General features: G+C 67.7%; 4 protein-coding genes across 4 annotated transcripts; 2 read left to right on the top strand and 2 right to left on the bottom strand.

Annotated features, from left to right (window-relative positions):
• Positions 1-799: 799 nt before the first annotated feature.
• CHLNCDRAFT_144706 (hypothetical protein) lies at positions 800-2,908 on the bottom strand (the record flags this gene model as incomplete). The annotated part of the gene is made up of 7 exons (XM_005848148.1): positions 800-855; positions 1,062-1,185; positions 1,365-1,461; positions 2,155-2,236; positions 2,363-2,420; positions 2,545-2,577; positions 2,849-2,908. 7 exons carry the CDS (start codon positions 2,906-2,908, stop codon positions 800-802), a joined length of 510 nt encoding a protein of 169 aa, XP_005848210.1.
• Positions 2,909-3,563: 655 nt separating this feature from the next.
• Positions 3,564-6,345, top strand: CHLNCDRAFT_57579 (expressed protein; the record flags this gene model as incomplete). Its single annotated transcript, XM_005848344.1, has 9 exons — positions 3,564-4,058; positions 4,170-4,281; positions 4,500-4,620; positions 4,743-5,251; positions 5,361-5,447; positions 5,530-5,597; positions 5,731-5,842; positions 5,919-5,977; positions 6,100-6,345. 9 exons carry the CDS (start codon positions 3,564-3,566, stop codon positions 6,232-6,234), a joined length of 1,698 nt encoding a protein of 565 aa, XP_005848406.1. The 3' UTR covers positions 6,235-6,345.
• Positions 6,346-6,548: 203 nt separating this feature from the next.
• CHLNCDRAFT_51730 (hypothetical protein) lies at positions 6,549-10,293 on the bottom strand (the record flags this gene model as incomplete). Its single annotated transcript, XM_005848147.1, has 12 exons — positions 6,549-6,587; positions 6,778-6,843; positions 7,034-7,155; positions 7,344-7,458; positions 7,643-7,834; positions 8,112-8,161; positions 8,457-8,508; positions 8,758-8,853; positions 9,286-9,381; positions 9,498-9,569; positions 9,723-9,785; positions 9,988-10,293. The coding sequence occupies 12 exons, from the start codon at positions 10,291-10,293 to the stop codon at positions 6,549-6,551; spliced, it is 1,269 nt and encodes a 422-aa protein (XP_005848209.1).
• Positions 10,294-10,681: 388 nt separating this feature from the next.
• Positions 10,682-18,517, top strand: CHLNCDRAFT_51729 (hypothetical protein; the record flags this gene model as incomplete). Its single annotated transcript, XM_005848343.1, has 21 exons — positions 10,682-10,760; positions 10,889-10,980; positions 11,135-11,179; positions 11,310-11,374; positions 11,541-11,694; positions 11,934-11,997; positions 12,147-12,391; positions 12,583-12,744; positions 12,963-13,124; positions 13,362-13,635; positions 13,819-13,942; positions 14,145-14,214; positions 14,431-14,498; positions 14,686-14,845; positions 14,948-15,059; positions 15,292-16,088; positions 16,613-16,795; positions 16,963-17,462; positions 17,737-17,781; positions 17,982-18,105; positions 18,371-18,517. The coding sequence occupies 21 exons, from the start codon at positions 10,682-10,684 to the stop codon at positions 18,515-18,517; spliced, it is 3,672 nt and encodes a 1,223-aa protein (XP_005848405.1).
• Positions 18,518-18,839: the final 322 nt, after the last annotated feature.

Genomic DNA, 18,839 nt, shown 5'->3' with positions numbered 1-18,839 from the left:
CCACGCCAAAGCGAGCGTTCAGAGCAGTCTGCATGCTGCTAAGGGCGTGGGAGGAGAAGGAGGGGGAGAATGAGGCGCTGGGGGCTGCAGGGAGCCTGGATGGGGTGCAGGGAGGTGAGGTGTCTGGAGCCGATAACGGATCGGTTTCTTTCTTTTTTCATGGGCGCAAAGTTGACGTGCCCATCCCGGGTCCCTCACGCATCGCATGCAAGCCAGGGCGCCAATTCTAGCCCCCATATGCACTTTGGGTTACCCAGAGCCCGCCCCCGCCCCACTTGCCCCGCGCCATGCAACACCTTGCGGCACGCTCGGCTGCTGCCCTACATGCCTTTCAGCGCTTCTGCAGCACGTGCAATATCGTTTGGCAGCGCCACCTGGGCAAGCAGCGCCAGCAGCCCATGAACGGAACGTGAGGGGGGCTCCACATATGGCATGCATGGCCTGGCGCCTTGCACGCTGAGAAGCTTCTGCATCTCCATGGGATTTGGGGCGCGGCGGGTCGAGCGCGCGCCTGGACAGCATGGAGAGAGTCTGCCGCTGTCGCTGCCGCCGCCTGCCGCCGCTGCCTGCCACCGCCTGGTGCTGCCCCCTGCGCAGCCTCGTGCTGAACCCAGCCGCCTCTGGCACCATGCTGCTGCGCCCCAGTCTGGGTCGGATGTGGTGGTCAGGCGCAGTTTGCCAGGCACTGTTGTTGGGAGGGAGGCCGAGTTGCTACAGGTCAAACATCATGGGATCAAGGCGCAGATATCCTTCCATTGCAGGCAGCCAGCAACCCGCTGCCGGCCCAGCTCCTCTGGTGCTACACGTAGCCGTTTGGCCGCGTGAGCGCCGCGTAGCCCGCCCACATCTCCTCCTCTGCGTGGGATGGCATGCAGAACAGGGAGCAGGCAGGCTCGCACGCGAGCTGCTGTTGCTGCGTGGTTGCATACCTGGCCCTGGCATGCGCGGCAACACGTGCGCCAGCTGGGAGGCATGGCGCGGCATACCACCGGGCAGTGCCGACGCCAGCGCACACACATGCACACCAAAGCGCGCCGGTCCCGTGCCACCACCGCACTCACGTGCCAGGGGGTTGCGGGAGCAGAGCACCCACACGGCGTGCGCCACGCCGGGCAGCCAGCCCACCAGCGTGAGCAGCAGGTTGACCCAGAAGTAGCTGTCAATCTCCCCCCTCGATATCAGCACCTGCGGGGGGGGGGGCGCCAGCAGGCCAGGCAGGCAGGCAGGCAAGAAGTGTGAACGAAAGTGAGAGGGCACGCTCGGAAGCAGCTGCAGAAGTTTGGCTGGACAGGCAGGAGCGGCGGCGGCGGCAGGCCAGAGTGGAGCTCCTGGCCAGCGCAGCAAGCGCAGGCAGGCAGCCTCACCGCCATGGGGGGGCAGAAGAAGGACACCACAAACAACGCAAAGGTCCTGACGCTTGGTCCCTCGCTCATGGCTGAAACCTTACGTGGAGAGGCGGGCCTGCAGCACGGCGGCGGCGGGCGGCGGCGGCAGGCTGAGCGCTTCTGCGAGGGACTTGGGAGCTTCGCGCCGCCCGCGCTCAGCAGGCAACTACAACCAGCACAGGATACCAGAGGCTGCTCACCGCTACACAGCAAGCAAGGGCGAACCGTGGTGGCGCAGGAGTTCAGGGGCGGTGCAAGGCTTCAAATGTACGTAAGCTGTTGTGCAAACGTAAACAGAGGCCGCACGGCGCTGCGGGTTGCGTGCCCTGGCAAGCCCTGGCCGCCGCCCTCGTGGCGCCTGTCAGGGCGCAGGCGCATGGTGGTAACCCGCATCACCAGGCGGCCCTAGGGCTAGGTAGCCCTACATAGAACTTCCCCCAGTGGTAAAAATGGGGATATGGCTTGTTTGGAGGATAAGGTATAGGTGATCGAGTGAGGCGGCGAGTGTGGGAGAGAGCTACCCGCCGATGGTACCCTGCAAGCATCTGCCAGAGCAGTGCTCGCCCTCGCGCGCTCTTACAGCGGAAGCCCCAGAGTCACGAGCACAAGCAAGCAAAGCATCCAATCATCGGCCTGAAGTACACACCTCAAAATCAAGCCAGGAGGGTGCTGGATGCTGCCGCATCTGGCGCCAAGAGTGTCGCTCAGACCGCATCGCTGTCCCACACCTGTCGTCTCTCCCCCAAAGGAGGCCCCCTGTACACCTCACAGCTTATGCTTGATTTGCAGCCACTTGTGCCGCCGCTCCAGCTGCTGCTGCGCCGTGATGGCCTCGCACGCCTCCAGTAGGCCTGCAGTATTGTGCATGGGTGGCCGCCGCCACCCACCGCGTGCGGCACCGTGTGCTTCGCACCGTGCATGCGCAGGGGCTCCAGCAAGCCGCACACGCACACACGACACAGGCAGCCGCCCCTCACCTGCCATCAGCAGGTGCTGCAGGAACCTGCCCTTTTCGTCCAGCAGCAGCACCGCGGCCTGCAGGAACACACGGCAGCAGAGGCGGCGCACGAGCGGCGGTACCGGCAGCAGCTCGGCAGCGACAGCCCGGCCAGCCCCGACGCCGACTCGCCTGGTTGGTTTCAAGCCTGTGCTGGATGACGGGGCTGCACTCCTGCATGCCCTTGTAGTGCGCCTGCAGGGAGGAGAGCGGGAGGAAAGGGAGGGGAAATAAAGCGTGGCGCCAGGGGCACGAACTGCCTGGCCGCCTGCCCAACGCCTGCCGCATGCAGCCTGCGCTTGGCCAATACGGAGGGTGCCAGCCCCTTTGTGCTGCTGCCAGTGGTCCTACATGCAGGCAAGTGCGCTGCAACGGCCAAATCGGTGCCAGCGGGTTCAGCCCGTCGCCCTCCCCGCACCATCCATTCGCATCCCTCGGGAGGGTGCCTACTTCACAGTGCGCCCACCTGCGCCGCATCACCCTGTGCCTCAGCCTCCTCTGGACCAAACCTGCGCCAGCGCAGCATGCCAGGCGCGCTGGGCAGGCGCCTGGGCAGCGCCGCCGCCGGCGCCGGCGCTCCGGCAGCAGCAGGCGCACCGTGGCGCGCATCGGCTGCTACTGCTGACCCTGCTCCTTCCTACGGGGCAGGCAGGGTACCTGGCAGCATGCAAAGCAAGCCGGCTGTCCTGTAAAGTGTACCGCCAGGGTGGCGGCAGGCGGCGCCGCCAGCTGGCAAACTTATTGTGAAGTTGTGCTGTGGAAACGAAGGCTGTAGCTCAATATAAACTGGTGATGAGTGGGGGACCTCCCCTCCGGATGCATGTGACCCAACATAGAGATTACGTGTAGTGACCGGCAGAGCGGAGGTGGGGCAAGGCGGCAGGCTGCGGCAAAGGCGGCGACGCGGGCCGATGGTTTGAGTTGGAAGCCGTGGCGAGCCAGGGGCAGGTCCGCGAGCGAGCAGCTGCCAGCAGTGCAGGTCCGCGTTCGCGACCCCGGCGGACCTCGCGTGATTTGTAAGTACTTTGGACAACGCGTCTCTACCGTATTATTCTCCATCTTCTTCTTTTTTATTTAGTGGCGGCTCCCAGCCAAAGGACAACAGTTGGGTTTAGACGCGAGAACTTGTCTCATGATTGCCGTGAGACGCTGACTCCAAACCACACCGGTTTAGACCAACGATGCACTTACAGTGGTCACAGTCCCTTCTTTGGACCGTGGCGGCAGCGCTGCTGCTGGCGCTATCATCCTTGGTGTCCCCGGCGCAGTGGTCGCCGCGTTGCGTGCGGCAGCGGCAAGGCGTGCTGGCGCGCGCGCGTGTGCCACAATATCAAATGAGTCACGGCAAGCAAGCAGCCCCACCTATCGGTATCAATGGCAACCTGACCAGCAACTGCCCTGTGTTGCCAGCAGTGCCAGAAGGCTGCTTGGAGCTGCAGCACGTTTGCTTCGACCAGGCCGCCGTCGTACTGCACGGCAAGGATTTGCAGCCAAGCGAGGCTGGCGCCCCGCGCAGCCGGCTGCCCTCCTGGATCCCTCAGGTGCACGCCAACTTCCCGTACCCATCCACCAGCAATCCAGACTACATGCAAGTCCCAGACCTCCACCTGCCCCAGCCGCTCCTCTTCCGTCCTGTCAGCCAATACGAGCCGTCCCAAGAGCTGGCCGACCCTCAGGTATCTGTACCAGTACTCCTGTAGAGTCTGCTTCACAGCGATATCAAGCGCTGGTGGCAGGCAGGCGCTGCCTCACCCTGTGCACTTGCACCCCGCCCCCTGTGCCTGCAGTGGAGCTGTCACGTGCCGATGCTGCTGCAAACGGTGTGGCCCTTCAACTACGGGCACACTCTGGTCAACACAGCGGGCTGGCTGTACGAACAGCTGGTGGCCACGCAAACAGGTTTGCATGCTGCAACGCCTGATGCAGCCTGCTGCCCTGCTGCCGGGCACTGCATGGAGGAGGGTCGCGTCTGGCATTGCGCATAGTTAGGCGCAGCGGCCCTCTGGTGTGCACTGGTTGAAGTAGATCAACCCGAGGCCCAATTGGACTTCGGGTAACCCTGCAGAGAGCTGTAAGCCAGGTGACTTTGGTTGCCAATGTGGACACTTATTGTGCAGGGCAACAGCTGGCGGAGCGTGCAGTTGTAGCCATGCACATGCCCTGGGGGCTGGCCCTGCCCTCCTGGTCACGCCTGCTGCTGCAGCCCATGGCTCGGCACCCAATCACAACACTTGCAGAGTGAGCAACGATCGTCTCTGGCTGCGCTGTGCTAGCGGTGTCACGTCGAACCACTGTGTTCTGCTGCCAGGATGCCCAGTTGCTTACTCACAACCCGCTTTGCATTTTGCCTGCTGGTGCAGCTTGAGCAGCCGTGAAGGCACGCACAGCCGCTGCTTTGCCAGTGCTCTGCTGTGCGACATTCCTGACATATGGGGCGGGGTACTGTCGGCATGGCAGGCCGCGCAGCACAGTGTGGATCACTATCGTCCTCAATGGCAACAGGCCCAGCTCAGCCTCTCATGGGCACAACCATCCCCCCACATTGTCAGCAATGCCAGCAGCAGCGGCAGTGGAGACAAGGCAATGCCAATGGCACCGCCAGCGGCACCGGCGCCGTGCCCTGACATCTTGCAGGCTGCAGAACCTGTTGGGGTGCCAGCACCACAGCAGCATGTGGAGCAGCAGCGGCGTGTTTGGCAGGTGCTGTTCCAGACCAGGGGTGCCAATGCTGGTGTTCGTGAGCTGCTTAATTTAGAGCAGCTATTGGACAGCTGCGCCAACTGGAAGTACAGAGATGAGGCCAGTGGCACCCTGCATACCGCCAAGTGTGGGCGCTGGGACCTCATGGGGCTGCCCGACGCCATGGCAGGTGAGCGGCTGGGCGCACCGGCACTGCCTTCCGGCCCGGGCCTGTCAATTGGCACCAGCAGTAGTCACTTTGTCCTTCTCTCGGCGTCCACTTTGGTGTTGCTGTGCAGCTGCGCAGCTGGCTGACGTGATGGTGGGAGTGCATGGCTCCAACATTGCCAACCTCTTTTTCATGCGGCCCTGTAGTTCAGTCGTAGGCAAGTCACTTCCACAACGGTCAGCATGGGTGTGAGCAGTGCTAACCGTGCCTGCGGGCACCCATGCCCTGCCTTCATGCAGAAGTGATGCACCCCGAGTTTCAGGGCAGCAACCTGCACCACGCGTGGCTGCAGTACAGCCATGCACCGGTGAGGCTGCCCCTGCAGCTGCAATAGTGCATGTGAAATTGCTTTTGTACCGGAAGGGCGGCGAGCAGCCATGCAGACCCTGCTTCTCTCCCCGCCCAGCTTTCTGTTGCCATTGCATTCTCTCCCACTGCAGATAAATTGGTTCGGGCTGGCCATCATTGACAGCCATCTCACGCAGCCGGGCATCCACGAGCAGCGCCAGCGCGCAGCAGGCCAGGAGCCATACCATGGCTCGGTGCCCGCCAGTGCGTTCGCTGCCAGTGCCTGACCAGGCCATGGCCACACAATGTATCGTAACACCGACGTCCTCCCTGGCTGCAGTGATGAGGGACCGCAATGTTGAGCTGCCATGGGGCGTACTGCGGGGCGTGTTGGAGCAGGTGCATGGCCGCCTGTTGCCAAAAGTGTAGCCCTTCTGGTCACTGAGCCTGCCCTCACATGCCATGGCATAGAGCTTCAAGGCCAGGTGGTTTGACGTCTGCCTTGGTGCACTTGGGTGCAGATTGCACGTGTGAATGGCAGCAGTCAGGAGTACCAGGAGCTGGCTGCAAGAGGCGCCAACTTGGTGAACGTCAGCTCCCTGGAGCAAGGTAGCGGCCATCAGCGCAGCGTACGGAGGCGCATGCAGATCATCTAGAAGCCGTGGGGATGAGCCCGAGAGCAACGCAGACAGGCTTGGAGCATTCTCTCACACGTTCATGATCCTGGTCTTTGTTGAAACGGGACGTGTGCAACGACGTCAGCAGGCAGCTCATCAGTAGTTACAGGCAGAGGCAAGCAGCAACCCCGCACTGTTTCAGGTTGTGGATGTCGGGTGATGTGGCAGCCACTTCTGCCGCCGCTCAAGCTGCTGCTGCATCGTCCTGCCCCCGCCGCCCTGGCAGGGCGCCTCTCCCTCTTCCTCTCTCCCCCCTCCGGAGGGTTCCTCTCCTTCATCCCCCTCCCCCTCCTTCACATCTTTTTCGACATGCGGCTCATGCGCCGCTTGGCCTGCACCACAGCGGCGGCATGCACAGAGCTTTAAAGGGAGGCAGGCCGGGGTGGGCAGCATGCATGGAGGCAGGGTGGCACTGGCTGGTGCCGGCAGCCTCCCCAGGGCTCGCAATGGGCAGCGCCACGGCAGCAGCAGCAGCGCCAGCGGCGCCGGCCGCCGCAGCGGAGCCCAGACAGCCCCGTGTACCTGCAGCTTCTGCTTGCGCTCCAGCTCCTTCTCCCGCTGCGCCGGGTTCATGCGCTTCAGGCGATCCTGCAGGCGCAGCCGGATGCGGAGCGGGAGGCGGCAGGCCGAGGCGGTGGCAGGGGTGAGAGGTTGAAAGAAGGAGGGAGGATGGCTGCCACACAGCAGCGGCAGCAGGGACAGCACCACCGCACCGCCCTGCACCACCACACCCGACCGCCGGCAGATCTCGCCCCCTCTACCCTGCGCCCCGACTCACCGCCTCCTCCGCCGCCTTCTGCTGCCGCCGCTCGTCGGCGCGGCGCTGGCGGTCGTCCGCAACCGCCGCCCGCTCCTCGGCCTCCTTCTTCTGGCGAGCCTCGGCCGCCCGCTTCTGCTGCTCTGAAGGGCGGCAGAACGCAGCGTCGGCGGTGGTGTTCGTGAGCGTGTGTGGTGATTGCGGCTGCATGGGGAGGCGCAGCGCAGCGCCCACAAACCAAGCCCTGCAGCTGGCTGGCAGCAGCATGGTACTGCAGGCCACCCAGCCCAGGCCCCACCACTGCCTGCCACACCGGCCGCCGCCCACCCACCGGGGCTCAGCCGGTAGCTGCCCAGAAGGTCCGCCAGCAGCAGTACCGTCACCAGGAACTTGTTCAGGGTGGCGGTGTCGCCTTCGGGCGGCAGCGAAAACGACAGGCGCACCACCTGCGGGCGGCGGCGGCGGCGCAGTGCCAGGGCCGCAGGCAGTGAGCAGCCAGCCGCGGTCGGGGCTGCTGCTGTGCGGCAGCTGGGTGGCAGCACTGGGCACAGCCGCTTGAACACGCAACCGAGGCGAGGAGCAGGCAAGCGCGGCGGGGTGCAGCCGCCATGACCCTCCCCGGTACCTCACCCCCTTCCCTCCCCCCAACCGCTTCCCTCCGTCCTTGCCACCCCCAGGCCCAAGCCACCCTGCTTGCGGGCGCGCCTGCTTGTGTGGCCCCGCATCCTCGGGAAGCTCTGATGTGATGTGGAGGAATCTGAAGTACGGCTTCACTGCGAGGAAGGCGTCCCGCCCAAACGCCAGCTCCAGCAGCTGCGGCGTCTGCGGGGCGGGCAGGGGCGAGAGGCCGGGTGGTGGTGAGGTGGCAGGGAGGGGTGGGGCAGAGGGTGGGTGGTGCAGGGCACGCGACCCGACCGCGTCGGATGCCAGCCACCTGCCTGGCTGCCTTGCCCGGCTGCCCGCCAGCGACAGCACACACGCACAGCACTGTACCCTCAACCCCCAACCACACAATTACCTCACACCCCCCACCACCACGACATGCACACACACACCACACACACACGTACACACCACCACCACACACACACACACACACCATGAGGTCGTAAAAGATGCTGCTGTGCTCCGCCAGCACCGTCAGCCGCTCTGCGGGCCGGGAGCAAGCAGAAGGGGGGGAGGGGGGGACGGCAGGGGTTGTGGGGCAGGAAAGCTGCAAGGCATGGGCGTGGTGCTGCTGCCTACGCTGGTGCGGGGCACGCGTCGGGACCAAGCCGGCAGCGCACACGCCGGGGCAGCTGAGCGGTAGGACCGACTCAAAGGGATGCCCCGGAGGAGCGCCTCAGCCGCTTATCTGCCGGCCGGGGGGCAGCCCTGAAGGGGGTGCCAGCCCTTCTGTCCCTGACCGCGGCCCTCCGATCCCTGCGGTACCGCTGCAGCCCACCTGGCCACTGCGCGATGCGGTCCCTCGTGGGATCCACCCGCTTGCACAGGCGCTGCGGGGGGCGGTGTGTGTGTGTGTGTGTGTGAGTGTGGCCCAACGTGGCCTGCCGAGCGCCCAGCGCCGCCGCCGCCGGAGCTCTGCTGGAGCTTTGGGCCCATACGCCGGCCGCCGGCCCCACACCTCACAACCACGCACCGCATTGCCAAGCAGCCCACCGGCTCTTGACCCCCCGCCCCCACACAACCACCCACCCACCCAGCCCCGCGCGCGCGCACACACACACACACGGCACCAGCCCCACCTTGACGTCTGCCGAATCCTGCTGCATGGTGCGGGCCACGGGCGGCGGCGCGATGGCCAGCACCAGCGGCGGCATGCACCCCTCGCTCATGCGCAGCTGCGGCAGGGGTGGGAGGGGAGGGGAGGGGTGGGGAGTGGAGGGGTGGGTGAGGGGTATGGGAGTGGGTGGTGCGGGGCAGGGTGAGGGTACGCTCTGTTCCCGGCACACCATGCTGCCAAGGCACGCCAGCGGGGAGCGGAGCACAGAAGGTTGACCTGGCGCACATGCACGCCCACCCCCCGCCCGCCCACCCCCGCCTCCCTCCACGTACCACCCCGTCACCTCAGCCCGCCACCTCACCCCCACCTCCATCACGCACACCCAGCCCTCCTTGCACCCCTCTGCCCGGCCCCCTCTGCACCTCCACCCGTGCCCTACAGGCACAGCCTGTACGCTCCCTTTTTCTGTTCCCTTTCCTGTCCCTTTTTCTGTTCCCTTTCCACCACCTCTGCCCACAGCGCAGCCCGCCACCTCAGCCTCACGCCCCACCTCCAGCTCCATCACGTCCTTCTGGCCCCGCACCAGCTGCAGCGAGTAGGCCAGCAGGTCCTGGCGCCGCACCAGCTGCAGCGTGGCCAGCAGGCCCTGCGGGGAGAGAGGGGCATGTGTGGTGCACTGTGTATGCCTGCTTGCTTGTGTGCGTGTGTGTGTGGGCGGGTGCAAGGCGCTCGGCGAGATAAAGGCGCTGAGCTGGCGCCCACCTGGCAGAATCGCCGCCCGCTTGCCCAGAACTTGTAGACGTGCATGCTGTCCTTGAGCAGCACTTCGCCAGCCTGCAGGGGGCGGGGATCAACTACGGAGGGTTGGAAGGGAGGAGTTGGGAATGGGAGACGCCGCATTTGGAGAAGGGTGGGAGGGGCGGCCAAGAGGCGCGAGGGATGATGTGTGTGGGAGAGGGAGCAAGCTGGATGGCCCAGTGTGCTCACCTCTGTGTCCCCGGGGCCCAGCAGGGAAAAGTTGCGGTCAAGCACGCCATCTGGCGCCACCAGCTGCGCGGCAGGGCAGGACGAGGGCAGGGGTGCGCATGGATCGAGCAAGGGCGGCAATTTTGTGGCAACTTTGCGGCCATCACCAGCCGCCAAGCTTCCGCTGCCTCTGCTCTCCCAGACTTGCTGCTAGCTGGCTGGCAGCCTGCCCGGCTCCCGTGCCCTGCTGCAATGCGCCACTCAGCCTCAGCCTGCTCCCAATCACCTCTGTAGTCCAGGCCACCGCCAGGCGCTCGTTGCGTCCTCGGCCTACTGCCAAGTTGACGAGGAAGGCGAGCAGGAATGCCACGGCGCAGCCCTCCAGCACCCAGCTGTCCTGCTCCTTGAGTTGCACAAAAGGCGGGCGAGGCGCGCTGCCGGCGCCTGCCGGCACGCTGCCGGCGCCGTCGCCGCCCGCTGCCTGGGGGTCCGCATCGCCATCGTCTTCCTGCGCTCGCGCGCCTGGGATCAGGAGTCCAGCACACAGCAGCATCGCCAGCAGGAAGGCCCGGCGCCTGCCCATCCCTGCCATCAGGGGGCCTCTCCCAAGAGCTCCAGGCAGCGATGCCAGCCGAGCAACCACTACCTCGATGGCGCGATGGAATGCATCAAAAGGCGCAGGAGCCCGTGGTTGGCTTCCACAGCAATTGTACGGCGCCGTGTCCTGCAGGCTCTCTTCGGGCAGCAAATTCGGCGGGCTCCGGATCGCAGCGCCCGTGCCAGCAGCCTGCCGGTCGCCTGGCGCAGATCCGTGGCACGCACACGCTACCAGTCAGCCCAGTTTTTGAGTGGGGCTTCCGATCAACAGCGCGGGTGGTTTCCGAGTGCCCATCCCCCGCTGCGGGATCCCTGATTGTCTGACAGGCTCGTCAAGTGGCTTGGGCGGTCTCGAACGATCCGCAGACGCGCACAGGCCGAGAATGGCTGGCCCCACTGGCAAAAGCGCAGCTGGCGCCAAGAAGGGAGGCAAGAAGGCGGCCGAGGCGGCCCCGCAGCCAGGTGAGGGCAGCGCGCATTGCCCGGAGCAGGCTCCCAGCGGCAGAGGGCCGCAGGCTGCCGGGCACTGCTGCCTCAGCGTCGCCCGCCGCCGACCGCCGCACCGCCTGGTGACTGTGCCCATCCTGCAGAGGAGGCGGCTGCACCCCCTGCCGATGATCCCCAGCAGCTGGCCGCCGTGCCCAAGAAGAAGCGCAACAACAACCCCGGCATCCGCGTGCAGGTGGGTGCACCTCGGCCCAGCCAGCCGCAGGTGCCGGTGGGTGGCCCGCCGCTGCCGCCGCTCCCTGCGCTGCGCAGCAGCCTTCCCCCTTGCCTCGCCTGAAACCTTGGTGGGTGCAGACATCGATGCAATCAACACCAATGCCACCGTGCAGGGAGGGCGGGTGTACGACAGCGAGAACGGCACCACCTGCCACCAGGTGGGTGCCAGCACTCAGTGTGCACGGTGGAACGATGTGTGTTCAAGTGTTGCGTGTGTGTGTCTGCACGTGTCAATCAAGGCCGAGTGAAAGCGGCACGCATGTGTGTGGTCGTGGCTGGCGGCTGCAGTGCCGCCAGAAGACGGCAGAGACGAAGGCCAAGTGCGCCCGCTGCACGCTGCACTTCTGCCCCAAGTGAGCACAGGGCCTGGCCGGGCCTGCGCAGGCAGGCGCTGCAGATGCGCCATTGGTCGCCATCTGGTCTTGCCACCTGCTACCAGCATGTCCAGGCGTGTGCCCGCCCTGCCCGCCTGCCCCTGATGCCTCCCTCAACTTGCCTGCACCCGCCCTGCCCCAAAAGGTGCCTGGAGAACCGCTACCAGGAGCGGGTGGAGGAGGTGAATGCGCGGCCGGGCTGGAGCTGCCCGCGGTGCCGGGGCGACTGCAACTGCTCCAACTGCCGCAAGGCGAGTGGCGCGGAGAGGTGGCGGTGGTTGTCTCTGGTTGAGCAGCATGTGTGTGTGTGTGGTGGTGGTGGGCAGGAAGGGTGGAGGAGGGCGAGGTGATGCGATGGGCGCTGGGATGCCGCTTGCCCGTTTGCCGACCGTGTGGCAGCGGCGCAGGGACCACGCCTCCTTAAGCCTGCGCCACCTGCCCCGACGGCTGGCACCCTGCCTGCCTGCCTGCCGCTTGCCACACCTGGACCTGCCTGTTTGACTGCCTGCCTGCCTGCCTGCCTGCCTACATGATGCAGAAGGCGGGCAAGGAGGCCACGGGCCAGCTGGCGGGGATCGCCAAGAAGGCGGGCTTTGGGTCGGGTGCGCCCCGGCGGCTGCAGCCCTGCTGTCCCCTGCTGTTCTGCCGCCGCAGGCGGGCCGGTGATCACTCGGCTGGCTGGCCTGGCTGCCCCTGCCTGCCATCGCTTAAAGTGGCCCCATCTCCCTCCCGCCGCTCCTGCTGCCTGCAGTCAAGGATTTGCTGGATAAGAACCCCCACGCCAAGGCCCTGCAGCTGCCCAAGCTGCCCTCGGCCCCCTCTGCCGCCGCTGCCGGCGCTGGTGGCGGCGCGAGCGGCGGCGCGAGCGGCGGCTTCGCGGGCGAGCCGCTGCAGCCGCGCAAGCGGCCCTCTCAGAAGCGCAAGGCGGCGGAGGAGGCCGCTGAGCTGGAGCTTCTGGCGGATGAGGAGCTTCCGGAGCGGGAGCAGGCGATGCCGGTGCGCGTAAAAACTTTATTTTGCCTTTCTTTGTAGTACAGAACTTGTAGTAGTACAGAACTTGTTGCTGGGCTGCCCCCTGACGGGCCCTCGCCTGCCTGTGCAGCACCCTGCGGCCGTGCCCAGCATGCATGCTGCTGCCCGGCGCTGCTGCTCACCTTGGGGCGCCCCGCGGCCCCCGCCTGCTGCAGGAGGCCCAGCCCCTGGCAGCCCTCAAGTCTGCCGGTGGCGGCGGCGCGGCGGGCAAGCGGCCGCGCGGCGGGCTGGCGTGGGTGGCAGGCGTGCCAGAGGCGACGGCGCTGCCCGAGGGCCAGGCGGGCGCTGAGCTGGTGGTGGTGCTGGAGTTCCTGCAGGTACGGTTTGCAGTACTGCAGTACAGTTGCAGCGGCTTGGGGTGTTCCGGCCTGGCACGCTGCGCTACACCTTGCTCTCTGCTGTCGCTGGGCGCCTGGCGGCTGCAATTTTCGCTGCTCCCTACCTCTGCGGCTCTGCCATGCGCTTTACTCCCCTTGCTCCCACCACTGCGGCATGCTGCACCGCGCCACCCCGCCGCCGCCTCGCTGCCGTGCAGGTGTTTGGCGCCAAGCTGCAGCTGCGCGCGCCCTCGCTGGCGGCCTTTGCGGCGGAGCTGCTGCAGGCGCCCCTGGAGGAAGGGGTCGGCGCGCCCCAGCTGCTGTGCCCCTCCCCGGACGACTCGCTGGTGGCGGCGGTGCACTGCAGGCTGCTGGATGTGGTGAGTGTGGCGGGGGCCGTGGCTTCTGGCAGGCCAGCCAGCGGGGAAGCGGGGCAGCTGCACAGCGGCGAGGTACCGGCAGCGGCTGGAGCGCATGCACATGCCGCTTGTCTCTGCCCGCGCCCAGGGAGGGCCCATCCGTCCACCACCACCACCATAAACATAATCCTCACCCCTTCTACACATAAACACACACCCGCCTGCCCAGCTTGGCACCTCTGCCCTCCCTTGCCTCAGGTGCGTGCGTATTGGAATGTCAAGGGCGCCGCCACGCCCGCCAGCTGGCAGGGCACGATGCGCGGGTACTATGCGGCGTCCCACCTCACCCACCGCCAGGCGCTCGGCCTGCGCTGGCAGCACGGCCCGCCCGCTGTGGCCGGCGAGATCTTCACTCGCCCTGTGCGGCCAGAGGGGGCGGAGGAGGAGGAGGGCGAGGAGGAGGTGGTGGGCGGCGAGGGCAACGGCGAGGTGCTGCTGGAGGAGGCGGAGCTGGAGGCGGCTGTCGGGGCAGGTGCGTGCCTGCCGATGAGCGGCGCCGGGCAGGGCCCGCGCTGCCGGCGGCCCCTGTCGGCACGCTATCCCAATGCGCATGCCGCCTGCTCTCTCGGGCGCTTGCCCCCACCCAGCTTCTGCCGACCGTGCCGCACTTGAGGCCTCGCTGCGCCGCCGGCGGTGCCTGCTGCCCTGCCCGCAGGCGGCGCCGCGGCCGCCGCGAGCGCCGAGTACCCGCCCGGCGGCTACTGGGCGCTGCCGGCGGCGGCGCGGGTGGCCATGCTGCATGCGCTGGTGCACGACGCCCTGGAGTGCGAGGAGCTCAGGTGGGCAGGCGGGAGGGCGGGGCGAGGGCCCTCGCGGGAGGCAACGGCCCAGATGGCTGGCCGCCTGTGTGCTGTGTTTGCTTTCCTTCATCCTTGTTGCCGAGGGGCTTGTCAAGCACCCCGCCCGGCTTCCCTTGTTTGAGCTGAGCTGAAGCGCCGGCTGCTGCCGGCCTGCCCTGTGCCCTCCTCCTTTTCGCTGCAGGAACTGCATTGAGGAGAGCATGGGCGACGCCCTGGATGAGGAGAAGGAGCGCAGGCAGCAGCTGGCCGGGGTGAGGCGCCTCCGCCGGGGCCTGGCCGGAGAGCTCCCCGCACGTTTCTGCCTGTAGGAAGCTCTGTCCGGTGGAAGCTTCTGTCTGTGACACCCGTGTGGCGCGAGTGAATGCCACGGGGCCAGGCCAGCGGTGGCCAGCCTCCAGCCGGCAAGTCGGCTGCGCCTGCCTCGTGCGGAGGCCGAGCGCCGCCCCGCCCCGCTGCTGCGCCTGCAGGTCCGCAAGGAGGCGCGCGTGGCAGTTGCCAGGGAGCGCGACCAGCAGATCGCGCTCATGATTGCCAAGTGAGGGGAGGGGGCGGCTGCGCTGCGCGGTGGGGCAGGCGGGAATGCTGTTTGGGGGGGTCTGTGTACGTCTGTCTGCATATCCGCAGCAGAACCTGCGGCAGCCAGGCAGGCTCAGCAAAGCAGGCTGCTGGCGCTCATGCCTGTTGTGCGCCGTGCTGTGGCCCCGCCCCATGGCCTCGTGCAGCGCCTCCAGCGGCGGCCTGACGCTGGAGCAGCAGCAGCGGATGCTGGAGGAGGCGCGGCAGCGGGCCGAGGCGGCGGCCCATACAGGCGAGTGCCCGCCTGCCTTCCTGCGCCTGCGCCAGCTCCGCCTGTGGCGCCCCGCCGAGCTCAAAGGCGCCTCCGTCCCTAGGAGGCTGCCGCTGCGGCAGGAGTCGGGAGAGTCTCAACCGCACTAACGGGGGCCGCCTCCTCCCGCCCTCTCCCCTGCAGCCGCCGCCGCCAAGGTCAGGGCTCTGACCGAAAAGGTGCACCCGCCCACCGTGCGGGCCGCGGTGGTGGGTGCCGACCGCGACGGCCGCCGCTACCTGCATCTGCAGGCGGCCCCGCTGTTTGCGAGTGAGTGCACCTCTCCTGCTGCAGCTGGGCCCTCCCGAATGCTCCCCGCCTCTGCTGCGGGCCATTGTGGGGTGCATGTTCCGGGATCTGACAGCCTGGTTTCAGCAACAAGCCTGCTTGGCAGGCTTTGGGAGGTGCATGCTGGAGGGCAAACCTTAGGTGCATGCACTGTTGGAAGACGGCTGCTCAGGCTGCGTGCTGATCCCCTGCCTTCCTGTTTCGGTGGATGCAGGGGAGGGCGGCATCGTGGTGCAGGCTGCGGGGCCCGAGGGGACGTGCTGCGGCGGCGCCGAGGCCGGCGGCGCCGGCGACAGCTCCCAGGGTGCGGCCTCAGAGGCTTTTCGCTGCTACTCTGCCGCAAGCATGGCAGGCGTGGCGGCCGCGCTGCACCCGCGCGGCAGGCGGGAGGGTCCGCTGCAAGCGGCGCTGGTGCGGGCCTACAAGCTGCCGTCGCCTGCAGCTGCAGAGGCAGCGCCGCAGGCCGCGGGCGGTGCCGGCGCCAGCAGCAGCGACGCGGAGCTAGAGCAGCAGGCGGGGAGCAGGGAGCAGAGTGCCGAGGTGTCAGTGGCGGGGGACTGCTCGGAGGCGGCGCCGGCGCCGGCGCCGGCGGCCGGCAAGCTGAGGGCCGCAGCCCAGAGGCGCAAGCCGTCGGTCGCTCCAGCCTCCGAGCCCGCCCCAGAGGCCTCAGCTGAGGCTGCCCCGGAGCCGGCAAAGCGCGGCAGGAAGCCCGCAGCCGGCCGGGGCAAGAGCACTGCTGCTGCAGCTCCGAAGGCGGCACCCGAGCCTGCCCCTGCGGCTGCTGGTGGGGCCAGCAAGCGCCGCAGGCAGGGCGGCGATGCCGATGCCGGTGAGGGCTCTGCCGTGGCCAAGCGCTCCAAGCCCAGTGCAGGCATCAAGGCAGCGGCAGCTGCGGCTGTGGCTGGCAAGCGCGGTGGCAGGCGTGCCTCGCCCCGGGGCGCGGCAGGCAAGGCGGCTGGCACCACCACCAGGAGTCGCAAGGCGGCGGCGGTGCAGCAGCTGCCGCTCAAGGTGGATGACATGCTGACGGCCTGACCCGCCCACCCTGCTGGCGGTTCTATCGTGGCTTTTCTCTCCCTGGCAGTCCTGGCAGTCGCCCGTGCTTTCAGGCCGCTCATAAGCTTCGTCCATGTATGGTTGCAGCATTCACTAACTTGCTCGCTTGCTCCTTATGGGTGTAACAGACAGACAGACAGAAGAAGGATGGGTCGATGGGCAGAGAGCTTCGAAGCGGGACCGGCGTCGACGGCGGCGGCGCTCGTGGTGGCGGTGATGCACGCCAGCCTACCAGCTGATGCTGCAGCTGCGCCAGCTGGCTGGCTGGCGCTGGCCCGCGCTACCCAGAGGCGCCGCTCAACACTTTGCCCCCATCAGCCCACAGCCATGAGGGCGCCCGCCCGGCCGCCTGCTGCGCACGCTGTGCTGTCGGCGGCATCTCAACCCCTGCGCAGCTCCTCCGCGAGCAATCATCATTAGCTGCAATGCACCGATTGCTGCTATTGGCGCTGGTTCTGGCGTTTTGCACGCCGCTGCAGGGCGCCAGAAGCCAGCAGAGTCAAGTGGCACGGGCGAAGGCTGCTGGGCCCACGCTTGAGCAACAGCGCGATGGATCTTGTGTGCAGACCATTTCCCTGCACGGCGTCGCTCTGCCGGGGCTGGCGGGCCTCAGACACGCCTTCACGGCGCAATCGGTGGCCGTGACCTGCCCCAGCAGCTCGGTGAGCTCTCGTGGGTGGGTGGCAGGCGTGCGGGAAAGGAGCGGGTGCAAATGATGCCGCCCCAAGACCGCCCCGCCAAGCCGCCGCCGCTGCCGCCTCCTCCCCACCCACCTATCGGCTGAGCGGGCCAGCCGAAAGCCCTGCACCCTGCTCCCTGGCGAGCGCAGGAATTCTGGGTGTCTGTGAGCGGCGGCCGGCAGAGCGTATCGGCTCAGGGAGGCAGCGCCGTGTCCTGGCAGTGGCGCCGCCACTGCGGCGCTGGCAGCGACGGCAGCGAGCAGGGGAGCGGCGCCACCGTCGCGCCGCTCCTGCCAGGCACCTGCTCCGTCGGCGTGCCAGCCATGGGCGACTCTGTCATCACGCTGCAGCAGCCGGGGGAGGCCGACGGTGCCGGAAGCGGCGGCGCGCCGCCAGACCCCTGCACCCTAACAGTGCAGCCGCACTTCTCTGCCCTGCTGCTGGCGCTGTGCGCGGCGGGGGCGGCCCTGCTGCTGCGCGGCCAGGCCTGGATGCGCAGCCGCCCGGCGGTGGCGCTCGTGCGCGCCTCCTGCATCCTGGTGCCGCTGGCCACCGCCGCCTGCTGCGTCGCCCTCCTCGCCTCCATCACCGTCCTCTCCACCGCCGTGCTGGAGCTGCTGCTTACCCACATCCCCGTCTCGCCCCCCAAGTGAGCTGGGAGGGGGGAGCTGTTTGGGGGCCGGTGGGTGGCAAGAGCAGGGGTCACCCGGCTCCCCGGCTCGTCCCCTCTTGGCGGTAGACTGGGTGCGGGTGGCGGTGGTATGCAGGCTGGCGGGGAGCAGGACGAGCGGCAGACGCTTGGGGCCTGCCCCCGGCCCACCACCTCTCCCGCCTGCATGAGCCGTCGGCCGGTTTCGGCGTGGAGCCGCCTCGGCGCTAGCCCACCCACCCTCCCCGCCCTCTGCTCCTGCCTGCTCTTGTAGGGAGCTGTGGGGCACTGTCGTCGTGGCGATGGCCGCTGTGGCAGGGTGGGGCCGGCCGCCGCCGCTGCTCGGGCTGCCGGCTGCAGGACCGGCAGGCACATGCGTGGCTTGCCGGCGTTTTGCTGCACAAATATGCAGAAAATGTTCGCCTGCTGCAGTCTCCCCATGCCCCATGCACTTCACCGCCCCATACCTGCCGCCCCCCGTACCACCCCCACCTCCACCTCCAAACCCCGCTGCCGCAGGATCGGCACCGGCCTGTCGCTCATCTGCGCCTGCATGGCGGTGCAGCTGCGGCCGGCGGCGGTGGCGGCAGCGCCCTGGCTGGCGCAGCTGCTGGGCTTGGCCCTGGTCTGCAGCAACTGCCAGGTGGGCAGCGCCTTTGTGCCGGGAGGCGGGCGGACCCGTGGCAAGCGTGCCGCCGCCTATGGCATTGCAGGGTGCGGCAGGGGCAGGGGGCAGGCGCCTGCTTCCAGGGAAGTCCCGGCGGCGCGAGGATGTTAGGGCGACGCCTCTGACGCGGGCTGGGCCAGGGGCGGGGATCTGTGTGGTTGTGGGGGCGGTGCTGGTGCATCCCCATGGTCCTCAGTGCTGCTCTGCTTTCGGCTGGCTGTGCTCTCCCGTCTCTGCGCAGGCACTCAACTGGCTGGTACGCGGCGCCTGCTGCGCGTGGCTGCTGCGCAAGCGCGTGTCGCGGCCACGGGCCGCGCCGGCGCCCGGGCCCGCCAGGGTGGCGGCAGGCGGCGGGCGCAGCCCAGCGGGCGCCAAGCGGGCGCCTTGAGGCGGCCGCTGCCGCCTGGCTGCTCCCTGCCACGGCAAATGAGCTCTAGAGACGCTTCCCTTGTATGTTGTGTGCCTGTGCTACATAGCGAAGCCATTTGCATCGGTTTGTCAAAGAATTGGGTAGGGAGCGAGAGTGAGTGAGAGATGGAGAGAAGAGAGAGGGGGACACACAGATTGCTACAGGCGGCGCCCTGCAGGGCAGCTGCAACGGCAGGGTACATTGCAGCTGCGCTGTACCATGGTAGCTGAAAGTTTGGGCTGGACATGAAAGCAGAGTGGCGCGACGGGCAATTCGGTTGTGTTGGGCATTCAACAAAGTG

Source organism: Chlorella variabilis (genome assembly GCF_000147415.1).
Source record: "Chlorella variabilis unplaced genomic scaffold CHLNCscaffold_8, whole genome shotgun sequence".
NCBI lineage: Eukaryota > Viridiplantae > Chlorophyta > Trebouxiophyceae > Chlorellales > Chlorellaceae > Chlorella > Chlorella variabilis.
Note: the sequence above shows the minus strand (reverse complement) of the source record. Positions and strands in the feature narration are given on the sequence as shown.